The sequence below is a fragment of the Triticum urartu genome, chromosome 2A (assembly GCF_056163025.1).
Source record: "Triticum urartu cultivar PI428250 chromosome 2A, HENAU_Tu73, whole genome shotgun sequence".
Taxonomy (NCBI): domain Eukaryota; kingdom Viridiplantae; phylum Streptophyta; class Magnoliopsida; order Poales; family Poaceae; genus Triticum; species Triticum urartu.
Genome location: NC_141874.1, coordinates 715803887 through 715827403, shown reverse-complemented (window position 1 = coordinate 715827403; position 23517 = coordinate 715803887). Strand labels below are relative to the sequence as shown.

Here is a 23517-nt window from a genome sequence, read left to right as displayed (position 1 = left end):
TATAACCAATTTATTATTGCCTCTAGGGCATATTTCCAACACCGATCGTTTTAGGGTATATGGGTATATATATAGGAGGAAGAAGTACGTCAGGGGAGCCACGAGGGGCCCATGAGGGTGGAGGGCGCGCCCTAGGGGGGTGGGCGCGCCCCCCTACCTCGTGGCTCCCTCGTTTCTTTCCCGACGTGCACTCCAAGTCTATCAGGTTGCTTTCCTTCCAAAAATAACTTCTCCAGAAGGTTTCATTCTGTTTCGACTCCGTTTGATATTCCTTTTCTTCGAAACACTGAAACAAGGGAAAAAACAGAAACTGGCACTGGGCTCTGGGTTAATAGGTTAGTCCCAAAAATAATATAAAAGTGGATAATAAAGCCCAATAATGTCCAAAACAGAAGATAATATAGCATGTAGCAATCAAAAATTATAGATACCTTGGAGATGTATCATATATCTTGGTATGATTGATCAAATCATTCACGAGCTTGACAATTGGTTTGATGAGGTTAATATGGCATTACTTATTTCCATATCAGCTTTGAATCCCCTCAATTAGTTTGCTTCTTATTATGCATTCGAGGTAACGAGACTTGCCGAATTCTACCCCTGGACATATCAAGCACGGATTTGGTAAGGCTCTGTATTATTGGTGAGCTCTCTATTATGCTTGTTGAAACAACTATTATTGGTGACAATGTGAAACTTCTATGCTCTCTATTATTGGTGAGCTCTCTATTATGCTTGTTGAAACAAGTATTATTGGTGACAATGTGAAACTTCTATGCTCTGTATTATTGGTGAGCTCTCTATTATGCTTGTTGAAACAAGTATTATTGGTGACAATGTGAAACAAGAGATTATATGTTTAGAGATGTAACTATTATTGGTGAGCTCTCTATTATGCTTGTTGAAACAAATAATCATGATCTTTACGACTTGGTACACTTACTCATCAAAGTTGGCACTGATGTCGCATCTTTTGCAATAAATCTAGTGGAAAGTAAATTGGGAAATAGTATGAGTGATGATCTCTTGAATGATTGCTTAGTGACATTTGTTGAACGGATGTGTTCTTTGAAGTAAGTGAAGATAACATAGGTGAGGCTTTCATGGCAATGCAGAAGCGTAGTCTTCCTAGTATTGTAATTTTCTTCTTTTGTATCTTTCATGTAAACATATTTGTATTGTAGTTGAGCACATTTGGAATATCCTAAACTAGAATGTTGCGAGACTTGAATTTAGCTAATATTTCAATTCTTTTGCCACATATTGTATGCCACTTTGATTAGATAATTTTTTTGGAGTGTGCACACCATTCATTTAATTCCTGGATCCGGCACTACCCAGAACCCAATCGAACCCCTTCCTCCCCACTCACATCCTCCTCCCCCACACCCTACTACCCTGGCACCGCTCCCATGATTGTTGTCCGGGCTATTAGGGTCCTCCCGCCTCTCCACCTCGTCACTATGCTTGCCCTTCCATCCACTCCACCATGTTGAGTCAATCCCTAGTCGCCCCACCTCCGTCCCCTCGATCTCGTGGCCACCGTCAGTTCACATCACCAGCATTGTCCATCCGGAGGCATCCCACCTCGCCTCCACCATTGCAATCCCTTTGAACGAGGAATCTGTCTCCCAACTCCCCCTCCTCTCTTCTTAGGTGCGCCCCTTAACCAATGATGTCTATGCCGAACACCTTGGACACCAAGTGTTTGGTGAAATCACTGAACATAGCATATGTCATTTTCGACAAATTTGTTGTTCATTTGCATGGAAACACGATGGATTCAGATGATGATAATTCTATAGTGACTTATTGAATCTTTGTCATCAAAAAACAATCCGGACGACGAACCGGTGGTGATGATGAGTGGGCTTGATGAAACTGAGAAGGAAGAGGAGCATGTCATCAACTTCAAGGGTTCTACATTGGGATGAATTAAATTAAATTTAAGTTTGAACTATATAGTTTGGAAATTATGTTTGAATTGTGATATTAATCTTTGAATTATTTTTGCATCCTAATACTTATCTTTAAATTACTTATATGGAAAATCAATGTTGAAGCGAAAAATTTCGTTTGAAAAAAAAGGATCATGCAAGCAAGGGAGAAGTAGGGGGCGCCAGACAAGCAGAGTATGACGTGGACAATTAGGTACTGAATTTGGCCCACACCCTTGGAGATGCCAACTTTGGTTCAAACTGGAAGAGTACGTCATTCCAATGTGCGCGAGCTGAAACACATCTTGATGTCGGGCACTTTTGAGCACATTGAACTATCGATATGACTGAGATCCCTCACAAAGGCACAATGACGCGGTTATCAAGGGTGCGCTCTACCACTCAGCTAATAGTCCGTCGTGTGGGCCTCCCAAAGTACGGCGTGCTATGCCAAAAGCGAGAAAAAACTATATCCATTCCTTTTTGACATTCACATGCAATCACATCACAAAGGGAAAGGGGGCACGTGCCGGATCGCATCACCATCAACTACTAATTTGTTACGATATAAAGATAGAGTGTGGCTAGATCTTAGTCGATTGAGACTTAACAAAGTCTCAATCAAGTGACAGAACACATAATAGAGAAGAAAGAAAAAGAATTAAAATTTGTTTACACGGATCTCCACAAGATCTCATGGGTATAGTTAGTCTCAGTCGATTGAGATTTAACAATCCCGATAAGGGTAATACAAGCCCATGAACTTTGTCTTACTTCACCTTAAACGAAAAGAAGACTTTCATATCAAGTTTAACTGCATGCCTTCTTTTTGGCCGTGAAGTATATATGTTGGATGGGAGCGGCTACAAGTCAATCGACTGACTCTACAATTGTGTCAGTCGATTCCTAAAGAAGAGCAGAATGATGGAAAGCAAAAGAAAATTGACTGACCTGAACTAAGCGTCAGTCGAATCAGCCCAAAAGGTAAAAAACATCACTGATCCAGCGCTGAAACCCCTTTTGATGTTTTGCCATCTATACAACCCAAAATTAAACGGGCCTGACCCTGCTAAGAAACCAAACCCACTACCTTCAGAGATCTGGATCCAGCTCACGGACATATAACTAGGTCTTCTTCCTTGCCCCTCCTTCCCCCATCACCAGCGCCACCATGGACGCATGAACAAAACTCGGATACTGCCACCCTCTGGTGTCTCGATAGATCTCCATCCTCTACATTTCTTCCATGCTATGTTCTTCTCCTCCGATTGCCCAAAGTTCTTGTAGGGAGAACTAAACTTGTAGTAGTTGTTCAACAACAACAAATAATTAGAAAAGTTATATTCTGTCTCTTTACTGCCCAGCAAAAAATGATGAAACTGGAACTAGAAAAAGATAGTGACAACACCAGAATACACATTTGCTGTTAGAAATTCAGACAATTGAACAATACAAATTCATACTATAACTTATGACTAAAAAATAACATGTTTGTACTTGTACTAAAAGATGTTGAACTACAAGAAAGGCAGAACACCCACCTAAAGGCAGAAATTGAAAGTTTAATCATAAGAAGTAAAATTGCGCCTGTTTGTAATACAAGTTGTTGAGCTATAAGTAGAGCAGAACACCACCCTAAAATCAGAATTTAAAAAATTTCTTCATATGAACTAAACTTGCATATACATAAATTTGAACTTGCAATTGTTGGTCAAGAGCAACATATAAAAAAAATAGTGCAAATAGCATGTGTACATAATTAGAAAAGTTAAACGTAACATCTACCCCCCTAGTTCAATTACAAAATGTTTGAAAACAGCTAAGGCAGAACACCTCGGTAAAATTTGCAAGTAGGGAGAACTAAACTTGTTGTAGTTGTTCAACAACACATAATTAGAAAAGTTATATCCTGTCTCTTTAGTGCCCAGCAAAAAATGATGTAACCAGAAATAGAAAAAAATAGCGAGAACACTTGAATGTACATTTGCTGTCAGAAATTCAAAGAATTGAACAATACAAATTCATACTACACTAAAAAATAACATGTTTGTACTTGTACAAAAAAATGTTGAACTACAAGAAAGGCAGAACACCCACCTAAAGGCAGAAATTGAAAATTTAATCATAAGAAGTAAAGTTGCGCCTGTTTGTAATACAAGTTGTCGAACTACAAGTAGAGAAGAAAACCACCCTAAAATCAGAGATTAAAAAATTTCTTCATACGAACTAAACTTGCATATACATAAATCTAAACTTGCAATTGTTGGTTAAGAGCAACATATGAAAAAAAATATAGTACAAATAGCATGTCTACGTAATTAGAAAAGTTAAACGTAGCATCTACCCCCCTAGTTCAATTACAAACTGATTGAAAACGGCTAAGGCACAACACCTCCGTAAAATTTGCAAGTAGGGAGAACTAAACTTGTAGCAGCAAAAACATTGGGGAGATATAAATGTACACTACATGCATACTTAGGCTCTTATAATAAGTTAACAAAATAAATGTTGTAGTTATCAATTCAAAAACATAATTAACATATAAAAAACAGATAGGTAGACTATGAAAATTTAAGAACAATATCAAGCTAGTGTAATAAAAAATTATATTATACTAGTCTTACATGAAACTTGCACACAAAGAATAACTGCAAAAAATAACAAATGGTACTGCTATCTTTAAATATTTCTAGACATACTAGATATACTAGCCAAAACATCATGGTTAGAAAAAAACATTAATATACAGATAAAACTTGCACATACATATTTTTTACAAATACACATCCACAAAGGTAGTTAACCAAAAAAGAAGAAATCATAGGATGAACTATGGAAAAATTAGTACAGTTTCAAGCTGATTAAAACAAGTTAATTCACCAAAAACTACCAGAACTAAAACTTCATGATGTTGTGTTTACATCAGTGTATTTCAAAAGGGAAACATGGGTAGCTCTAATTTATACAGATAAAACTTGTACACAAGTAAACTAAAGAAAGTATGTTTTTTATTTTCTGACAAAGAAAACTTCTAATGTAAACACAACATAAATCCTTAATGACCTATAAAAATCCTTTTTACAAATTGCACAAATCCAATACAAGAAAATTGCCCTTAACACAATCTATAAAATAAATGATTAATATAACTACAAACAAAGACAACCTAGTCAAAGAATGGGGAACGAACCCTTAATTCAACAAGTTCCGTATTAGCCATGATTATACAAAAGAAATGTAGAAACTAAGTAAACATATACGGATATATTGATGTCTACAAAGAAAATATAGCTATAAAGAAATGATTGATACAACTCACCATCCGCATGAAGCAATCCTCGTCAAGGACAACATCAAACACTTGAGGAAATCCTCCAGGTGGCTCGAACGGCAGGCACGGCGCACGGGCAAACCATACATACAGAAAATAAAAAATAAAACTTAAATAAAAAGGAAAAATTATCTAATTACCCAACAGGGGATAAAAAACCCAGAGAACCTAGATGAACTATAGAACACAAAAAAAATACATTCTAATTAAAACATAGGATAAATTGGACATAAAAAAAAGAAAACTCAAAAACTGAATTCCAACTCTAGGTAGATATCTTCAAAGAAGTGAAGATGTAAATAATACAACGAACCAAATTCATGAATATAAATTGAAGATATTGCATGATCATGGACCTAAATTTGCGTAAGTTGCTCAAAAGCAAAGAGTAATCATGCAAGATTAGGCAAATCACTTAACTGTATTCTACTTAGATTAAAATATGCACACAGAATATCAAAAAGAAAAAGATCACCGGCATTTATTCATTTTTGAAAGATTATGTTATTTCTTTTGTTTAGAGGTTATCAGGACAGTTTAAATCTACCTAAACTACACATGCGCCCTTTAAAATTTGCAGAAATCCAATACAAGCAAATTGCTTTACAAAAATACAAATACAAATACAGCCATGCTATACCAGCTAGGAACAAGCATATTATAAGTGCAGGGACCAAAAACTACAAGCACCAGTATACTAAAAAAGCTATGTACAGAAATATTACAAATACAGGAACTAAAAATAAAAACATCAGCATAATAAAAATATAAGAACAAAAAGATAGTTAAAAAACTTTTAAGGATTTGACATAACATAGAGCATACACACACTGCATGCAAAAACTCACGAAATCAAATACGGCCAATAGTGACACGACCTATGAATAGCATTAGATTAACAATATAAATAAAAAGGATTTGACCTTTCAAGACATACATATCTAAGATTAACGAAAAAAAAACCTTACTAAATAAAAATCAGATCAAATCTCAAAAGTAAACTTAACATGCCAACGGTCAGAGCAAAATATAAACACAACGAAAATCCTAATCTAAGCATGATAAACAAAGAACCCTAACCATACTACTCGTACTACCACCATAAACACATATCTGTAGAAACCCTAATCAGTAGATCAAATCTGAAGAAAACAGATACCCTAACTGAAACATGATAGACAAGAACCATAAAGATCTACTTGTACTACCCCAACAACAAAAGAACCCTAACCTGGCAGACATTGGAACAGATCTGAAGAAAACAGAATCAATAGAGAAAGCATGCTACACAAGATAGCATGCTAAACAAGAAACCCTGACCAAAAACTACTCAGAAAGAAGATTCAAGACAAAAAAATATACCTGGAAAAGAGCAAAAGCACCAAAGGAGATCTCCTAAACCAAGAAAAACGTCGAGATGCAAATCCTGCAAATTTTAACAGCAAGATCTTAGTCTCTTCAGAAACTAAAGCAGAACTAGATAGGAAGAGGAGAGGACGAACTCGACGAACCCTAGCTCTGCATAGGAAGAGGAGACGACACATGGAGGAGAAGAGAGACTGAAACTGAGAGGGGAAAGTGACTGACAGGATACTAGAAGCGAGGAGATAAGAGACAAGAACGGCCGACGCTCGGTATCCACAGCAACGGGCTGGGCTGGCAGCCTGTTAACGGGAGCCGAACCATCAGAAAACGGGCACCCGAAAGCAGAACGAGCCCGAACACAGAATCGACTGAACCACAACAAAGCGTCAGTCGATTTCGACGCAGCCCAGCTGGACCAGCTAACACAGGAAAAAGAAAAATAAGGCACAAATCTCAAAGCAAAATCCAATGACTAGTAATTCGACTGAACCAAAACTAAAAAGTCAGCTGACTTGAATGTAGCTAACTTGATGTTGGATCGCCAAGGACGTGACGAGGACCATTGCATCACACTCTTATAGCCTAATAGCTAACTCCCATCCTTGGCCAGTTTGCCTAGTGCACGCCGCGGAGCGGCAATTCCCAAGCAAGTCCTCCTCGCAAACATCTCCCGATCGACGTGTCGGCAGCACAGCTCCAAACCTAGCCCCGATCCATGCCTCGACGACAACAATGCCGGCCTCCAGCTAGAACAAGAACGAGAGCCAGCATTTATAAAGGCCATGCACGCACACATACTGGGAACGTAGCAGAGCAGGTAATTAGCCATGGGGAGCCTAGAGCTTTTCTCGCTTCTCCCCTTCCTATTGTTCGCCCTTGTCGCCGCCGGGGAAATCGAAGAGCTCAACACGTACGTCGTCCACGTTCAGCCCAAGGAGAACCACGTGTTCGGCACACCCAGCGACCGGAAGGAGTGGCACCAGTCCTTCCTCCCCGACAATGACCGTCTCGTCCACTCCTACCACCACGTCGCGAGCGGCTTCGCGGCGCGGCTGACGCGGCGGGAGCTCGACGCCGTCTCCGCCATGCCCGGGTTCGTCGCCGCGGTGCCGGACGTGATCTACCGCCTGCGGACCACGCACACCCCGCGGTTCCTCGGGTTGAACACGGCTCTAGGCTATAGGAACCCGTCCGTCGGGTCCGGCGATGGCGTCATCATCGGGGTGCTCGACACCGGCGTCTTCCCCAACCACCCCTCGTTCAGCGGCAAAGGGATGCCGCCGCCGCCCGCCAAGTGGAAGGGCAGGTGCGACTTCAACGCCTCCGCGTGTAACAACAAGCTCATCGGTGCCCGGAGTTTTATCAGTGAGGGTAGCTCTTCCGGCGGGCCTCCGACCGACGAGGAAGGGCACGGCACGCACACGTCAAGCACCGCGGCCGGAGCCGTCGTGCCGGGCGCTCAGGTGCTTGGCCAGGCCAATGGCACCGCGTCCGGGATGGCGCCCCGTGCGCACCTCGCCATGTACAAGGTTTGCAGCGAGGACGGATGCGCCAGCGTGGACATCCTCGCCGGCATCGACGCCGCCGTGTCCGACGGCTGCGACGTCATATCCATGTCACTCGGCGGAGAGTCGGTGCCCTTCTACCACGACAGCATCGCTGTCGGCACGTTCGCCGCGGCGGAGAAGGGCATCTTCGTCAGTATGGCGGCCGGCAACTCCGGCCCGAACTACACCACGCTGTCCAATGATGCGCCATGGATGCTCACCGTCGCCGCGAGCACCATGGACCGTTTGATCAGCGCCCAAGTGATCCTCGGAGATGGCCTCTCCTTCGACGGCGAGTCGGTCTACCAGCCCGACTCCGTGGAGGCCCCGTTGGTGTACGCCGGCGCGAGCTCAACGCCCTTGGCCCAGTTCTGCGGCAACGGCTCGCTGGACGGCTTCGACGTCAAGAACAAGATAGTGCTCTGCGAGCGTGGCGGCGATGTTGGGAGGGTTGACAAGGGCATCGAGGTGCTAAGAGCCGGAGGCGCCGGCATGATTCTCACCAATGAGTTCATCGACGGCTACAGCTTGCTCGCCGATGCGCACGTCCTGCCGGCGTCGCACGTCAGCTACGCCGCCGGAGTGGAGATCAAGAACTACATCAAGTCCACGCCCAACTGTACGGCCAAGATCTCCTTCAGAGGCACGGTCCTCGGCACGTCGCCGGCGCCGGCGATTACCTCCTTCTCCTCCCGTGGCCCTAGCACCCAGAACATGGACATCCTCAAGCCGGACATCACTGGCCCTGGCGTCAGCGTGCTCGCCGCGTGGCCGTTCAAGGTAGGCCCGCCGACATGGTTTAACGTGTCAACCGCACCGACCTTCAACATCATCTCTGGCACGTCCATGTCGACGCCGCACCTTGCTGGTATCGCCGCGCTGATCAAGAGCAAGCACCCTGACTGGTCGCCGGCCGCGATCAAGTCCGCCATCATGACAACCGCCTACGTCACCGACCGCTCCGGCACGCCAATCGTCAACCAGCAGCACAAGCCCGCCGACTTCTTCGCCATGGGCGCCGGCCATGTCAATCCGGACAAGGCCGTGGACCCCGGTCTGGTCTACGACACTGCCACCGGCGACTATATCGGCTTCCTCTGTGGCATGTACACGGACCAGCAGGTCTCGGTGATCGCGCGCCAGTCAGTCAACTGCTCGACCGTCCAGAAGATCCCACAAAGCATGCTGAACTACCCGTCGATCTCGGTGTCGTTCGTGCCGGACTGGTACCCGTTGGCTCCAGTGATAGTGGAGCGCACGGTGAAGTACGTCGGACAGGCGGAGGCGGCGATGTACCAGGCCCACGTCGACATGCCGGCGAGCAGCTTCGTGAACGTCACCGTTACTCCGAGCGTGCTCTGGTTCAGCCACGCGACGCCGGAGCAGAAATTCACGGTGCTCGTGTTTCCGCTCAATGCCACCACAACGGCGGTGCAGGGCGCGATCCGGTGGGTGTCAGAGACCCACACCGTGAGGAGCCCCGTCTCGGCCATGTTCCCCTCACAGCACTAGAGCTTCCTCGATCCACTTGACTACTTTCCTTTTGTTTTTTTAACTACGTTCCATCGACAGGCTTCAGTAATATGGGTTGGGAATAAAAATGTAAGGGTACATGTTTGAGTTGATTTGTATGCCAGCCATGGCATTTGCCAATCTGAGGTTCCGATCGAGGGTCTTGACTACTCTATTTGTGTTCCACTCTGTGTTTGTTCGGCCGTGGCATTGCCTGGCTATAGCCAGATCTCAAATGTCAAATCAAATCAATTGAGAAGCAACTATTGTTCAATCAGCTCACATTAGCTAGCATATGACCTTGATTGTACCTAGAATTAATGTCAGGACACTAAAATCCTCTCCAAGTTCGAATGGGGGTATTCCGCTGTCTGAGCAGAATTTTGAGTTCTATGGGATAGAGCAAAAGGAGTCCCGTGGGCACCTACGTAACCCGGTTGATAGAGTTTGCATGGATGGATTTGATGTCGGCTATAGGTTTCTGATCTGCTCAGAAGAGCTTTAGAATGAATTCAATTTTTTCGAGCAATTTGTTCACTTGGTATGCGACATATTGTCCATTTTGTCCCCTCATAGGGGTATAAGACATGTGGATTTTTAAAGTGAGTCGGTGAAGAATGGAAAGGGAGAGCAATGCTAGTGATCCACAGGCTCGCTAATGCAAAATTGATGCTATAGAAATCACTAATGTACAAGAACAAACATATAGCTTGTTTGAAAGAAGAGAGAAAGGTAGTGAATTTAAATGTCAAGCAGGCCTTAAGAGCGGGGATAGAAGAGATTTAGTTGTGCTATCAGTCATAGGTAGATGTGTAATTTTGCATCCTCTCTTGCAATTTTTTATCAGGTGATTTATGTGAAAAGCTATGAAAATGTATGGGAACGCTTTTAGAAATTATCTGGACAACTTTTGGAAATAACCGAGAGCACTATCAGAGAAACCAATTGCAGAAACATTTGTGATCAGTTAAACCTAATACAACATTACAACAACGCCATCAACAAGCTAAGCAATATGTTAAGAATACAACTATTAATCAAGAACACTATCGTAATTATTTGGATTTAAGTCCTCAACATCATGTCATTCATCGTCGCTGTTATAGATGACTTCATTGTTATTGGCTTCTAGATGATGTAGCTCTTCAACAATTTTAGAAGAAACACTAACCCTGTCTTCATTATTAAGCTCAACATTTTGGAAATCATCATCTTCGTCATCTTCATCTGCTCCTTCAACAAGAATAAAATCTTATGAAAAAACATCGTCATGTTAATAGGGTTTCAGAGCTCCTTCATCTGCACTATAGTATTTTTTTGGAACATCATATCAATGTCTCTAGTTGATAGGCAGAACCACCTTCCATGGATTACCAAATTTGTGTCCTCCAAGTAAAAAACTTGTTCTAGCTTTGGCTGCAACCATCAATTGGTCCTTGTACCAAAAGGCAGACATATTTATGCTTTTAAAGAACCCATCCGATTGCACCCTCGTGGTGCTCTTACTTCCAAGGTCAAGCAAATCACACTAAAACAAATATATTGATCTTTTACCATGCTTGGTTTCCATGTATTGCAAGTCAAGAACTTGCTTCATAACACCATACAATTTAGAAAAATATTTTAATATGGTACAACAGCGCGTATACTATATACTTAAATAGTTGATCCTCACAACAATAACTCCACTTGATAGTCACTGACCCAGGTAACCTTATGTTAGTACAAGACGACAACAAACCAAAAAAAAAAATGACTCCTCGACTACGTGTTCAAGAAGGAATCACGGCACATCCACAAAATAGACGACCATCAACTGCAATCTTTAAAAGTAGAGAAAATAAGCGAGCGCGGTGCTAGCCCCGCAAGAAAGGAGGAGGAAGTGGCGGACTGATCGATTGCTTGCCGCGTGTCGCACGCGCGTGCGACCGGCCCAGTTTTCAGCCGGCCAGCCGTATTTAATCGTTTTTTGTTTCAAATGATACGTTTGAGTGTCCATGACACCCTCGATCGGTTTGTCTTTGCATGCCGCGGAACGTGAATTCCCAAGCAGTGTACCCAATCATCCATCACCATGTCCCAGCTCCAAAGCTCCTTTGTCTCAAACTCTCGACCACAACAATACCTCCAGATAGAACAAGAAAGGGGCCCGGCGTGTATAAGGACCATGCACGCACACGCACTGGACATGCCAGACCACGTACATTAGTCATGGAAAGCTTCAAGCTGTCCTTGCTTTTCTCCCTTCTCGCCTTCCTCCTCCTCGCCATTGTCACCGCCGGAGACGAGCTCGGCACGTACGTCGTCCACGTGCAGCCCCAGGAGAACCGCCCGTTCGCCACCATTGACGACCTGAAGGCGTGGCACCAGTCCTTCCTCCCCGAGCATGGCCGTCTCCTGCACTCCTACCACCACGTCGCGAGCGGCTTTGCGGCGCAGCTGACGCGGCGGGAGCTCAAAACCGTCTCCGCCATGCCCGGGTTTGTCGCCGCGGTGCCGAACGTGATCTACCACGTGCAGACGACGCACACGTCGCAGTTCCTCGGGCTGGACACGACGCTGGGTGTGAGGAACTTGTCCGTCGGCTCCGGCGAAGGCGTCATCATCGGGGTGCTTGACACCGGTGTCTTCCCCGACCACCCCTCCTTCAGCGGCTTCGGCATGATGCCGCCGCCGGCCAAGTGGAAGGGGAGGTGCGACTTCAACGGCTCCGTGTGCAACGGGCACAAACTGATCGGTGCTCGGACCTTCATCACCAGCGGCAACCCCAGTGCTCCTGGCGCCGCCCCCGTGTCGCCGATCGACGGGAATGGGCACGGCACGCACACATCTAGCACCGCCGCAGGATCAGCCGTGCCGGGTGCTCAGGTGCTTGGGCAGGGCAACGGCACCGCGTCCGGTATCGCGCCCCGCGCGCACGTCGCCATGTACAAGGTTTGCGACGCGAGCGGTGCCTGTGCCGTTGTAGATGTACTCGCTGGCATCGACGCCGCCGTGTCCGACGGCTGCGACGTTATATCCATATCTCTCGGCTTTCCTCAGCGGCCTTTCTACAATGATAGCGTCGCCGTCGGCACGTTCGCCGCAGCGGAGAAGGGGATCTTCGTCAGTATGGCGGCTGGCAACGCCGGCCCGAGAAACTCCACAATATTGAATGAGGCGCCATGGATGCTCACCGTCGCGGCGAGCACCATGGACCGTTTGATCATCGCCAAGGTTATCCTTGGAGAAAACCTCTCGTTCGACGGCGAGTCGCTCTACCAGCCCGACAACTCGGTGGCTGCCCCGTTGTTCTACCCCGGTGCGAACTCAACGCCCTCCGCCCAGTTCTGCGGCAACGGCTCGCTGGACGGCTTTGACGTCAGGAACAAGATAGTGTTATGCGACAGCGGCAACGTCCTGCCGGTGGAGAAGGGAGCCGAGGTGCTGAGAGCCGGAGGCGCAGGCATGATTCTGGCCAACGAGTTTTCCCAGGGTTACATCACGTCCCCGGTCGCGCACGTCCTGCCGGCCTCGCGAGTCAGCTATGCTGCTGGAGTGGAGATCAAGAACTACATCAAGTCAACGCCGAACCCGACGGCCAATATCTCCTTCAGAGGCACGGTCCTCGGCACGTCGCCGGCGCCGGTCATCACCTACTTCTCCTCCCGTGGCCCCAGCGTCCACAGCCCCGGCATTCTCAAGCCTGACATCACGGGCCCGGGCGTGAACGTGATCGCGGCGTGGCCGTTCCATGTCGGCCCACCGTCGATTGACCTCAGGCCGACCTTCAACATTCTCTCCGGCACGTCCATGTCGACGCCGCACCTTGCTGGTGTCGCCGCCCTGATCAAGAGCAAGCACCCCGACTGGTCGCCGGCTGCGATCAAGTCCGCCATCATGACCACCGCCGACGTCACCGACCGCTCCGGCACGCTGATACTCGACGAGCAGCACAAGACCGCCGACCTCTTCGCCGTGGGGGCCGGCCATGTCAATCCGGAGAAGGCCGTGGACCCCGGCCTGGTCTTCGATGCCGCCGCCGAAGACTACATCGGCTACCTATGCGGCATGTATACGAACCAGCAAGTCTCGGTGATCGCGCGCCGGGCGGTGGACTGCTCGGCCGTCAAGGTGATCCGAGAGTACCAGCTAAACTACCCATCGATCTCGCTGAGGTTCCCACAGACATGGAGCCCGACGTTTGTTATTGAGGTAGACCGCACTGTGAAGAACGTCGGAGAGGTGCCAGCCACGTACCACCATCAGGTCGACATGCCGGCGGACAGCCCTGTGAGCGTCGGCGTTTTCCCGAGCTCCCTATTGTTCACCGAGGCGGACCAAGTGCAGAAGTTACAAATATTCGTGTGGGCGACCAACAGCAGCGCCACGGCGGTGCAGGGCGCCCTACTGTGGGTGTCGGAGAAGCACACCGTGAGGATCCCCATCTCGGTCACCTTTGCCGCAGAATAGAGCCCGGTCTACTGGATAACTAACATCGTCTTCTGCAACGTCAGTTGTTGCTTAGCGTCAGACACGCGGGAGCAGGAATTAAAATGTACTCCCTCCGATCCAAAATAAATGCCGTGATTTTGGTTCAAATACGACCAAAACCACGACACTTATTTTGAATCAGAGGAAGTAGCCGTCAATGTTTAAATTGATCTATGTCCCCAAAAATTCTTTGAGGTCAATACTTGAAATAGGAACTTTTTTTACATGCTAATATGCGTATCATTTATATCATACAGGTCATAGTATAAGCCATGTAAACACTGATCTGACAAAATTAAAAAGACAACAAAACAAAGGAATATCAGCCAAGAAGAAAAATTACAATCAAGATTAAAGAATCCTATGTGTTTAACACCAAAAGCAGGGTATTTACCGAGTGTTATTTTTATAAGACACTCGGCAAATAATTTAAAAGCAATAAAGTGCATGTGAGTACATTTTTAAGTTTATTTTACGAAGGAAGCTACTAATATATATATATAACTACCTAAAATATTGATTTTCCTTGAATTTATAGATCATTTTATGTACATGTTGTTCAAAATTGAATATTATTTGATAAATGGCTAGAAATGCAATTCATGTCTTAAACAAATAGCAAAACGTTCCCAAAGAATGCCAAAAACTTTCATTAGTAACACAATGTACGTAATATATGTTCCATGTGGAAAAAATAAGGGATGTTTTGGATAAAAGCCGTTAAGTGCATTTGTAGACATTTAAGGATATAATTTAAATTTGAAGTGCAAGTGCATGAAAAAGTTGGCAAAAATGGATTAAAAATCCTATTTGTGTTCTTGTGACTATGCTTAGGCCTTATATAAGAAACGAAAATTCCAAGCATGAGGATGCCAAAATCGACCTCGACCATGGAGCTTATTGTATTTTATTCCAAAAACGCAAACAAAGTAACAAAAACATGAAACTTGTCATGGCGCCACTATATGAACCCTATAGGTTCTTTAAAAAGTTAGAAGGTTTTGAGAAGTTTGTGACATATGTTTTGAAAACGAACCATCTCCCACAAAGAATCATGATTTTGAGAAGGAACAAGTTGGGTTTAAAAGTGAAGGGTCAATTGCTTCATCTTTTGACCCTGAAACTTTTTCCACTCAATATACACCATCATATGTTTAATGTCAAAATATGGCACATTTGGCAATTCGTTCACTATATTTAAGTCATCAAGTGCATTTTAGGCATTTAGTATATATAATTCAAATTTGAATTACAAGTATATTGAAAAGTTGACATAATTAGGTTTAAAAAAAATCCTATTTGTGTTATTGAGTCTATCTTTAGACTTTGTCCAAGAAAAGAAAAAAAGAATTTGAACGTGGAGGTCACTTGTTTTTTAACTCCGAAAAATGCAGACGAAGTCTGAAAAACATGAAAGTTGGCATGGTGTTGTTATATGATCCCTATAGGTTGTGGTAAAAAATTAAGAAGATTTATGAAAATGTGTGAAGTACACTGCTTGAAAACTGAACAATCTCCGAGAAGAATAATGGTTTGAGAAGGAACACGTCGGATTTGAAGGTGAAGTGTGGATTGCTTCATCATTTGAGCTTGAGATTTTTTACACTCAACATACATCATCACATGTTCCATGAATTGTTTTGGCCTTTTCAGGATTCGTTTGCTATATTCAAATCATTAAGTACATTTTCGGGCACTTAAGGGATATAATTTAAATTTGAATGTTCACAACTGTTAAACCAAAAACTCAAAAAAATGAGCGTTTGCCCCGGCGCCACTATTGGCGGCCTCAATCCTGCGTCGCGTCGCTTGCTTCCTTCTCTCATCAATCGACTAGCCTAAATTAAAAAAATCAGGCAATTTATGTAACAATCCGGGGGTAATCCTATTGTCGACACGTAGGAGCTGGAATTAAAATGTACTCCCTCCGGCCCAATATAAATGCCGTGATTTTGGTTCAAATATGAACCAAAACCACGACACTTATTTTGAATAGGAGGAAGTAGCCGTTAATGTTTAAATTGATCTATGTCCCCAAAAATTCTTTCAAGCCAAAGATTCCTCATCCCTACCACTACATGAGTTTGGATTTCCTTCCCCTTTTTCATGTAGAACGCACTCCTGAATCAAACACCTGAAACTGTTTCCTTCTACATTCATATTGGGCGCATATCTAATGTGCACAATCTAGCAAAATATGGTTAGCTTACTGGCCCTGTTCCTTAAGCTCGGTATTCTTTCAAATTAGTTGGTTTGCAAGTGTTGAGTAGTGGTCGATTTGATTGGATTCTCAAATGAACCGTTGAGACACAAACTAAAAGACGAATTCGCTCACGTGTTTTGAATCGGGGGGAGTAGCCGTTAAAGTTTAAACGGTTTTGCTAAAACTAATTAGGCTTGGAATTATTTTGGTCCCATTCACTTTTTCAACCATTGGATCAAAGTGTCTGGAGATTCGCTCAGGATGGCTGAAAACAACGCCCGGGAGTTGTGCAGCCGAAATGGGGATGGCCTGTTTCGTGCTTTTTTCGTCTTTGTTCTTGGTACGGGCCTGTGTTCGGGACGCAAAGTTTCTGCACCCGAGCTCAAATGAGCTCGTTGAGCTCGGGTGAACAGTAAAATCGAAACAAAATCAAAAACATTAAAAAAATTCCAATTTTTTGGGTGAAACATTGACAAAAGTTTGAAGTACTTGCAAAAATTCGTCTTGAAATCACGTTCCTAGATGACGTGGCAAAAAAGTCGGTACTCTAAAAATGCTACTTTCAAAAGCATTTTGGAGCACTAAATTTGTTTTTTTTCTTGCCACGCCTTGCAGGAATGTGATTCCATGACGAATTTTTGCAAGTACTTGGAATTTTTTTCAATTTTTTTCTCAAAAAAGATTGGATTTTTTTTATTGTTCACCGAGCTCATTTAAGCTCCGGAGAAGAAAGGTACTTTCGCTGTGTTTGCTGCTTTTATGGGCCTTTTCATTTTCTAATCTGATTTTAGTGTCCACAGCGGATTTTTCTTTCTGGTTGAGCCGTGTTTCCTTTTGTCCATTTTTGAAGTGATGAGATGAGTGCGCAGGTGAGACGTATGCTGCAACTGAGATATATGTTGCATTGTTTTAAATAAAACTAGTAATCGTACACATGCAAATGCACATTTATCTAAAATAAAATTGATCCTTGTTCAGTTTTCACACTGGTATAAGTGTGAACATATAATTTTAATGATCTAAAACGTCTTATATTTGTTTATAGAGGGAGTATTTTTTATTCAAAATTGTTGCTACTATAGAGATCTTATTTGAAGATGAAACCATCCAAATATATTCACACGAATTTTTTTAAGGGAATATATTCACATCGTTCACAGCAAACATCAATAGGAAAAACTCTGTATTAATATTTCAAACGACTTAAATAACTTCCACTATACATTGGAAAACTGAAAACATGTCTATGCTTATATGGTTGACTTACAATACCATGCATGATTTGATTCCATTGTTTGATACTCCATCCAACTCTAACTCTTCTCTATAACTGAAAATCAACCAAGCAAAACAGAAAAGAGAAACAAACTATAAGAACATGAGTAAACCTTATCTCGCTTCGACGCAAATCATGGATGATTGTGGGCGCCCAACCGCTGATTATGTAAAATTACCTAGAAGGTTCAGCTCTGATGGTTCTGTAAGCAAGTATCTTGTCTAGATATAATAGTTCTAGGGACAAACCTAAAAACTTTATTAGATGCCCCTGATGCACTGTAAGGCCTTGCAGTGTTAGCTCGAACAGCCCAACTGTATGGACATGTAAATCAGGTATCGACATGAAAACATGGACGAAGAATCTATATATTTTTGTAGGTGAAAAATAAATTTCAGTTAGAAGTTGCCGCAAGTATATATGTATTGACACATTCAACATATAGTATGATATATCAATAGTAAAAGTTCATATTATAACATTGTACAAATGGTAAGATATTTGCTCAAGATAACACATCGATTCACAAAACCAAGTCCCAAAAAGGTAGACCATCCTTCTGCATATTTGCACGGCAACACAATAGTCAAACATATGGAAAACTTAGCTGCATGTCAAAATCATACGATTAGAATCCATTAATCTTTAGAAATATATACTCGTTTGATCTAATTCAATCATCAAAAGCATATAGGTCTAGGAATAGGAGTTAATCTGAAGCATGTGTCTTGTTCTTAACTTGTCTTTGGCTGCTCTCTTCTCCTTCTGGTTGATCTGTTGAGATCCTTTTCCAGAAGCATATTCAGTAGAAGGGAAAATAATACTTTTAAGGAGAACCGTATTTTGATATTGCAAAAAAGCACACATTCAGTACAGGCAAGATTTAGTAGCTCCCAATGTTTCGAGTCATTTACGCAATTCAGAAATACCACAAAATATAACCAGGACTGAATAATTGCACAAGAAAAAGAGTAAAAGTGTCCAGTAAATACAACTTGGCACACGATCTAGCTTACGAACTAATGAATAGATTGAAAGGAAGTATTGCTACATGCATATATAATGAACATACAGTGAAGTACTGTCACAAAGCACAGGTCAGTGAATTTGAACATTGTTCTTTATGTAACTGTAAAAACTAAGAATAAAGACTGGAACTATTTGTAATGAGTAAGAAGCCAATCCTTGAATTTTGGAAAATGTACAGTAAAATAATTAATCAAAGTTCAATGCAAAATAGAAAGATGTCCATTAAGAGACATACTCCTTTTCCTGGTTCCTTATGATCACATTTAGCACACCATCGATGTTAATAAGCTCATACGCAGCCTTGATCAAGCACCTGGATTATAAGAGAACATACATTGGACACTTTAGTAAAATGATGCTTCATGAACAGCTACATGCATATGTACCAGTCTGAAAGTGATACCTCCATATTGCAAAAGTTTGTGACCTCTTGAGTTACAAATTTACAAGCACAAGGATGAAGAAAATATAAAGGGAAAGAAGAGAAGAATGCACCAAGCTGCGCCTGCATGTCTACTGTAGCAATTACAGTGTAATCATGCATCAGCAAGTCTTAGAAATGATGACCATAGTACAAAAATAGGTTCATGTCTTAGAAATGTAGCCGGCATACAGGGAGGCTAAACATTCCAGTCCTAAATAATCAACACCATGTGTTCATCAAAAGGTTAACAGCTCGCACAGATCAGCTCTAACATAGTCAATAGGCAAAGCATATTGAATGTTTAAGTCACACTAACAGAATAAATATGCGTAAAGGTAAATGGTAACTTGCAGATTTTCCTTTGCATTTATCAGAAGCGGACAATACTTTAGGTTGACACAGAAGAAATATCTACATCATAGGAATGGAAGAAAATGAATTGCAAAGAACCCCAAGCATCATGGACTCGCCATCCTTTCCCATATTTCAGCCATAAAAAATTGAAATGAACATTTTGAGAAACATTTTCTCCCCATTTCATTACCGAGAAAACATTTTCAGAAAGATTCCTCTCTACCAATGATTTTTTATCTATACATAAACAACAAAAACTATCAAATAAAATTACCAAATGTACATGGGCAACAAATCATTCCATTTGTTACTTCCTTCAAAAGTTAAATCATCGATTAGTAATCAATGATGTTTGTTCCAAGTTTTAGTTTGACAGTTTGCATACACATATTCCACTTGATGTACGACAATAATATACAGTTTAAAATGTGGACAATTGAAGGAATGATGTACCTAACTGAGGAATCCAAGAGAAAGAACATTAGCTCTAGTCTCATCAGCTTCGCATATTCCTTTACAATCATGTGATTAACTGCTTCCTTTCCGAGTTCAGTCCATACCGCAGAAACGAAATTGTTAGTTATTTGATGATAATGGACATAATAAATAGCACACTGTACTATTACAAATGCCAATATAAAATCCAATGAATATGTAAGATGCAGGTTGGCAACTACCATGAATATGTAGGAGTATCACAACATAAAAGGTGCTACAGTGGCTCATGGAGGAAATCTGAAGAAGATAATCATTTTGGTTTAGAAAAGAGGCGAAATATGAAGATAATAATTTTTGGTTCAAAAAAAAGAGGCAAAATTTAGAGGAGAATATTATCCAATGCAAGTAGGACGAACAATTGCATAAGCTTATCACTATTGACATTAGCTTAGTATAAGATTTAACATAGGTAGTCAATGTGGTCATTTTGGTTCAGAAGATAGCCTCAAGCTTCTAATCCAGAGCTTTGCGTACATTTACAAATAAAATATGAATAGTAATGCTAAGTGGCTAGTCATGTAAAAATATGGAAGATGGTAGAAGATACAACACATGATTGGAGATAATTTTGTTGTTTATTAGGGCAAAATTTCTAAGCAAGCACAAACTGTACACAAGGTGTGTCAGAACGGTAGGAGCAAAAACTCACCAGTGGTCAGAGTCACACAGCCACCCAGGCGCGTCTACTCTTCTCTTGAGCGTTCTCGAGTGTCGCTGCTATAACAACCTCGGCAACGTCGGTGTCCTTCTCCACGCTTCACCTGCATCATTCCCATGCTTCAGTGCAACTGACGAAGACCATCTCCTCTCTTTCCTAACATCGGATGCCTGGACAAGGAGCAAGTACATGTAGGATTTTGAGGAGAAAGGCATGCTGAGAAAACAAGGTTATATAGATTACAAATTTAATATCTGGCAGATTAAATATTATATTTCTGAAGCAAGGAATCACACAAAAAAATTATAGACAATCTTTGGCAAAAATAAGATCAGTGAAGCAATGCATGAATATGGCTGTTGGAGCATACGCATCATACACTACTCCCTGCAGCCGGTCGTCCAGTCCATATCCTAGTATATGCTTAAAGTAGCCACTCTTGCCAAAATAAGGACAAAAAAGGTGATTGGGGAGTGTTTTGCTAGATTGTAAAAATTATGCATCGTAATGGAAAGTTAAACTGTAATGAGATGAAAATGGACTTAGATGAGAGGACGAAAGTAAGATGCAAATGAAGAGTGAAATAAAACAGAACCTTCTCTGTTGCCGCAACTGGTTCCTCTGTTCAGTAGTGCTTTTAGGGTCGTAACAACCCAGAAAAAACTCCCATATATACTTCCCCTTTGATATTTCGGTGGACACCCTGTTCGCATAACCAAAAATAAAGACAACGTCCTGGTTCAATTAATCTGAGCAGTCAGAACATGTGCATAGATGCAGTATATATGCCCCAAGGGATACTAACAAAAGCCAAGAAAATGGATAGTTGTTAAGAAGAAGAAAAAATGCAAGGTTGAAAGGGTAGAAAACAATGTGAAGGGATGCACCTCCAGGGAGTAAAGAAGTGTCACTGATGAGAATACGTGGAGTAGACTATGCAGCAGTGTATTTACCACCAATAGAGCAAGCATGATTCATAGTCTTCCCACTGAATCTTGTATCAGTTGGAGAAACAAACTGATGGAGCCAGAATGTCGAAATATGCTTTGTGCAAATTCCTACAAGTTTTATTTCTCATGAATGATTATCTATCGGCTGTATATGTAACAGTGCCTACTGCCTAGACCCTTTAAAAAAAGAGAAAACTGTCAACTGTCCTGAATGTTATTTGTAGCAGTTTGACTGCAGGTGTTGTCACACATGATACATGACATTTACCCTACCCGGGGTGTGAGATCGATACAATATGTCACTAAGCTAATTACGCTACTGGTGATGAAAGATAGATATATATAGCTCACCCCACGCTGTACTCTCATGATCATTCCAGCTGCGTATAGACAACCCTCCTCGTTGAACAGCAGCTTCCATCTCCTTGGAGGACACAGCGTGCGGCGAGGCTGCCAAGCACAAGAAGGAAAAATCAATATAAACCAATCGATGACCAATACACACCTGTCATTAATCTCTCTCTCTAATCATCTTTGGGGACTCTGAAATTTCATATGCATATATATAGGGATTTATGCTTCTGTTGTAATTGTGTTGCTTAGATGTTCAGACGGGAGGTAAGAGCGGTGGAGGGCAGGGGCGGCCAGTAGGGAGGAGACCTGCGGCGAAGGGCGGCTCTGGTGGCCCGCGGCAAAGGGCGGCTCCGGGGCTGCGGCTCGGCGACCTGTGGCCCGCAGCGAAGGGCGGCTCCGGGGCGGTGGCTCGGCGACCTGCGGCCCGCGGCGAAGGGCAGCTTCGGCAGCACGCGGCTCGGCGACCTGCGGCCCGCGGCGAAGGACGGCTCCGGCGACGGCTCGGCTACCTGCGGCCCACGCCCGATTGCGGGAGGAAGAACGACGCGGGGGCGTGCGGGAGGAACGGCACAGGGCCGTGAGGTCGTGCGGGCGAGGCGAGAGGTCGTGCAAACGTTTTTTTTTAGCGGTGGATGGACTGTAGGTGGCTTAATTCGTGGCTTGTTGGGTTAAACACGGAAAGATTATAGACCATCAGATTTTGTAGATGAACAGATATAATTGTTTAGATCTGCTCCTCTCTTTCTTTTAGGGTCCGAATAACTGCCACATGTGTGGCATGGACGGAAACCCGCCCGCACGCCTCGTGTGGCATGGACGGGAACCGGCCCGCACGACCACGTCCGCGCGCACAAAAGCACGGCCCGCACGTCCGGTGTGTGGCAACCCCGCCCGCACTGCCCTGTCCGGGCCAGACGACCCGCTGCCCACACGACCCAGCCATTCCCGGCCTCCGATCCATCCCCTCTCTCGTCTACCGCCATCGTCCCCCACCTCTCGAACCCCGACCTCCGTCGCTGGCCATCTCTGGTTGCCATGGCAACCAGGGCAGATCCGTAGGGCGCTCCCACCGCAAACCACACCCCAACCCTCCCCACCCCCAGCCCCGCACTCCAACCCAGCCCTCCAGAGACGATCATCTAAAACCAGGTAAAATCTCCCGATCTCATCCTTCTCATCCTTAAGGCTGAAAATCTCCCAATCTTGTACTGGGTCCATGCTATAGGGGTAGAAACTGCATGGTTCAGTGTATATTCGCAATTGCCAGGCAGAATACACCAGATCTGCCATGTACTACGTTTGACATTAACTTAAGTTCATAGTTTAATTGACGCAAGTAGTTGGGTATGAAATGGATGAGTAGGAATCCCTAAAAAAGGGCAGGAAGGACAATTTTTGGAATGAAGGGGGTGGGAAAAATTAATTGCCACTTGTGTATAACGACAGTTGCCACCTTTCGTTGTCAGTAGCTGCCACCTATTTTGACATGTTGCTTGCCATCCCTATCTTCTATGTGCAAGCAGCAGAAGAATGCAATTCTTGTGGATTGTTGATGCCTTCTTGTTCATCCAGTGATTGAGAACACATTGGAAAGAAGCGAGAC

At 43.5% G+C, this 23517-nt stretch overlaps 2 protein-coding genes and 1 pseudogene across 3 annotated transcripts; 2 read left to right on the top strand and 1 right to left on the bottom strand.

Moving 5' to 3' along the window:
• Positions 1-2693: 2693 nt before the first annotated feature.
• On the bottom strand, positions 2694-6875 carry LOC125539983 (uncharacterized). Of its 2 annotated transcripts, XM_087545081.1 has the most exons (5): positions 6783-6875; positions 6634-6697; positions 5260-5277; positions 4038-4131; positions 2694-3233 (listed from the first exon to the last, which is right to left on the bottom strand). In XM_087545081.1, exons 1-5 carry the CDS (start codon positions 6813-6815, stop codon positions 3098-3100), a joined length of 345 nt encoding a protein of 114 aa, XP_087401207.1. In that variant the 5' UTR covers positions 6816-6875; the 3' UTR covers positions 2694-3097. The 2 variants fall into 2 exon arrangements, 1 of the variants encoding a protein (XP_087401207.1); XR_015617546.1 differs by lacking the exons at positions 4038-4131; positions 6634-6697; positions 6783-6875 and having other exon boundaries at positions 5260-6602.
• A 588-nt stretch (positions 6876-7463) lies between these two features.
• On the top strand, positions 7464-9695 carry LOC125534264 (subtilisin-like protease). Its single transcript, XM_048697526.1, has one exon. The coding sequence runs from the start codon at positions 7464-7466 to the stop codon at positions 9693-9695; it is 2232 nt and encodes a 743-aa protein (XP_048553483.1).
• Positions 9696-10538: 843 nt separating this feature from the next.
• On the top strand, positions 10539-17809 carry LOC125534263 (subtilisin-like protease 4 pseudogene; annotated as a pseudogene).
• The last annotated feature ends 5708 nt before the right edge of the window (positions 17810-23517 follow it).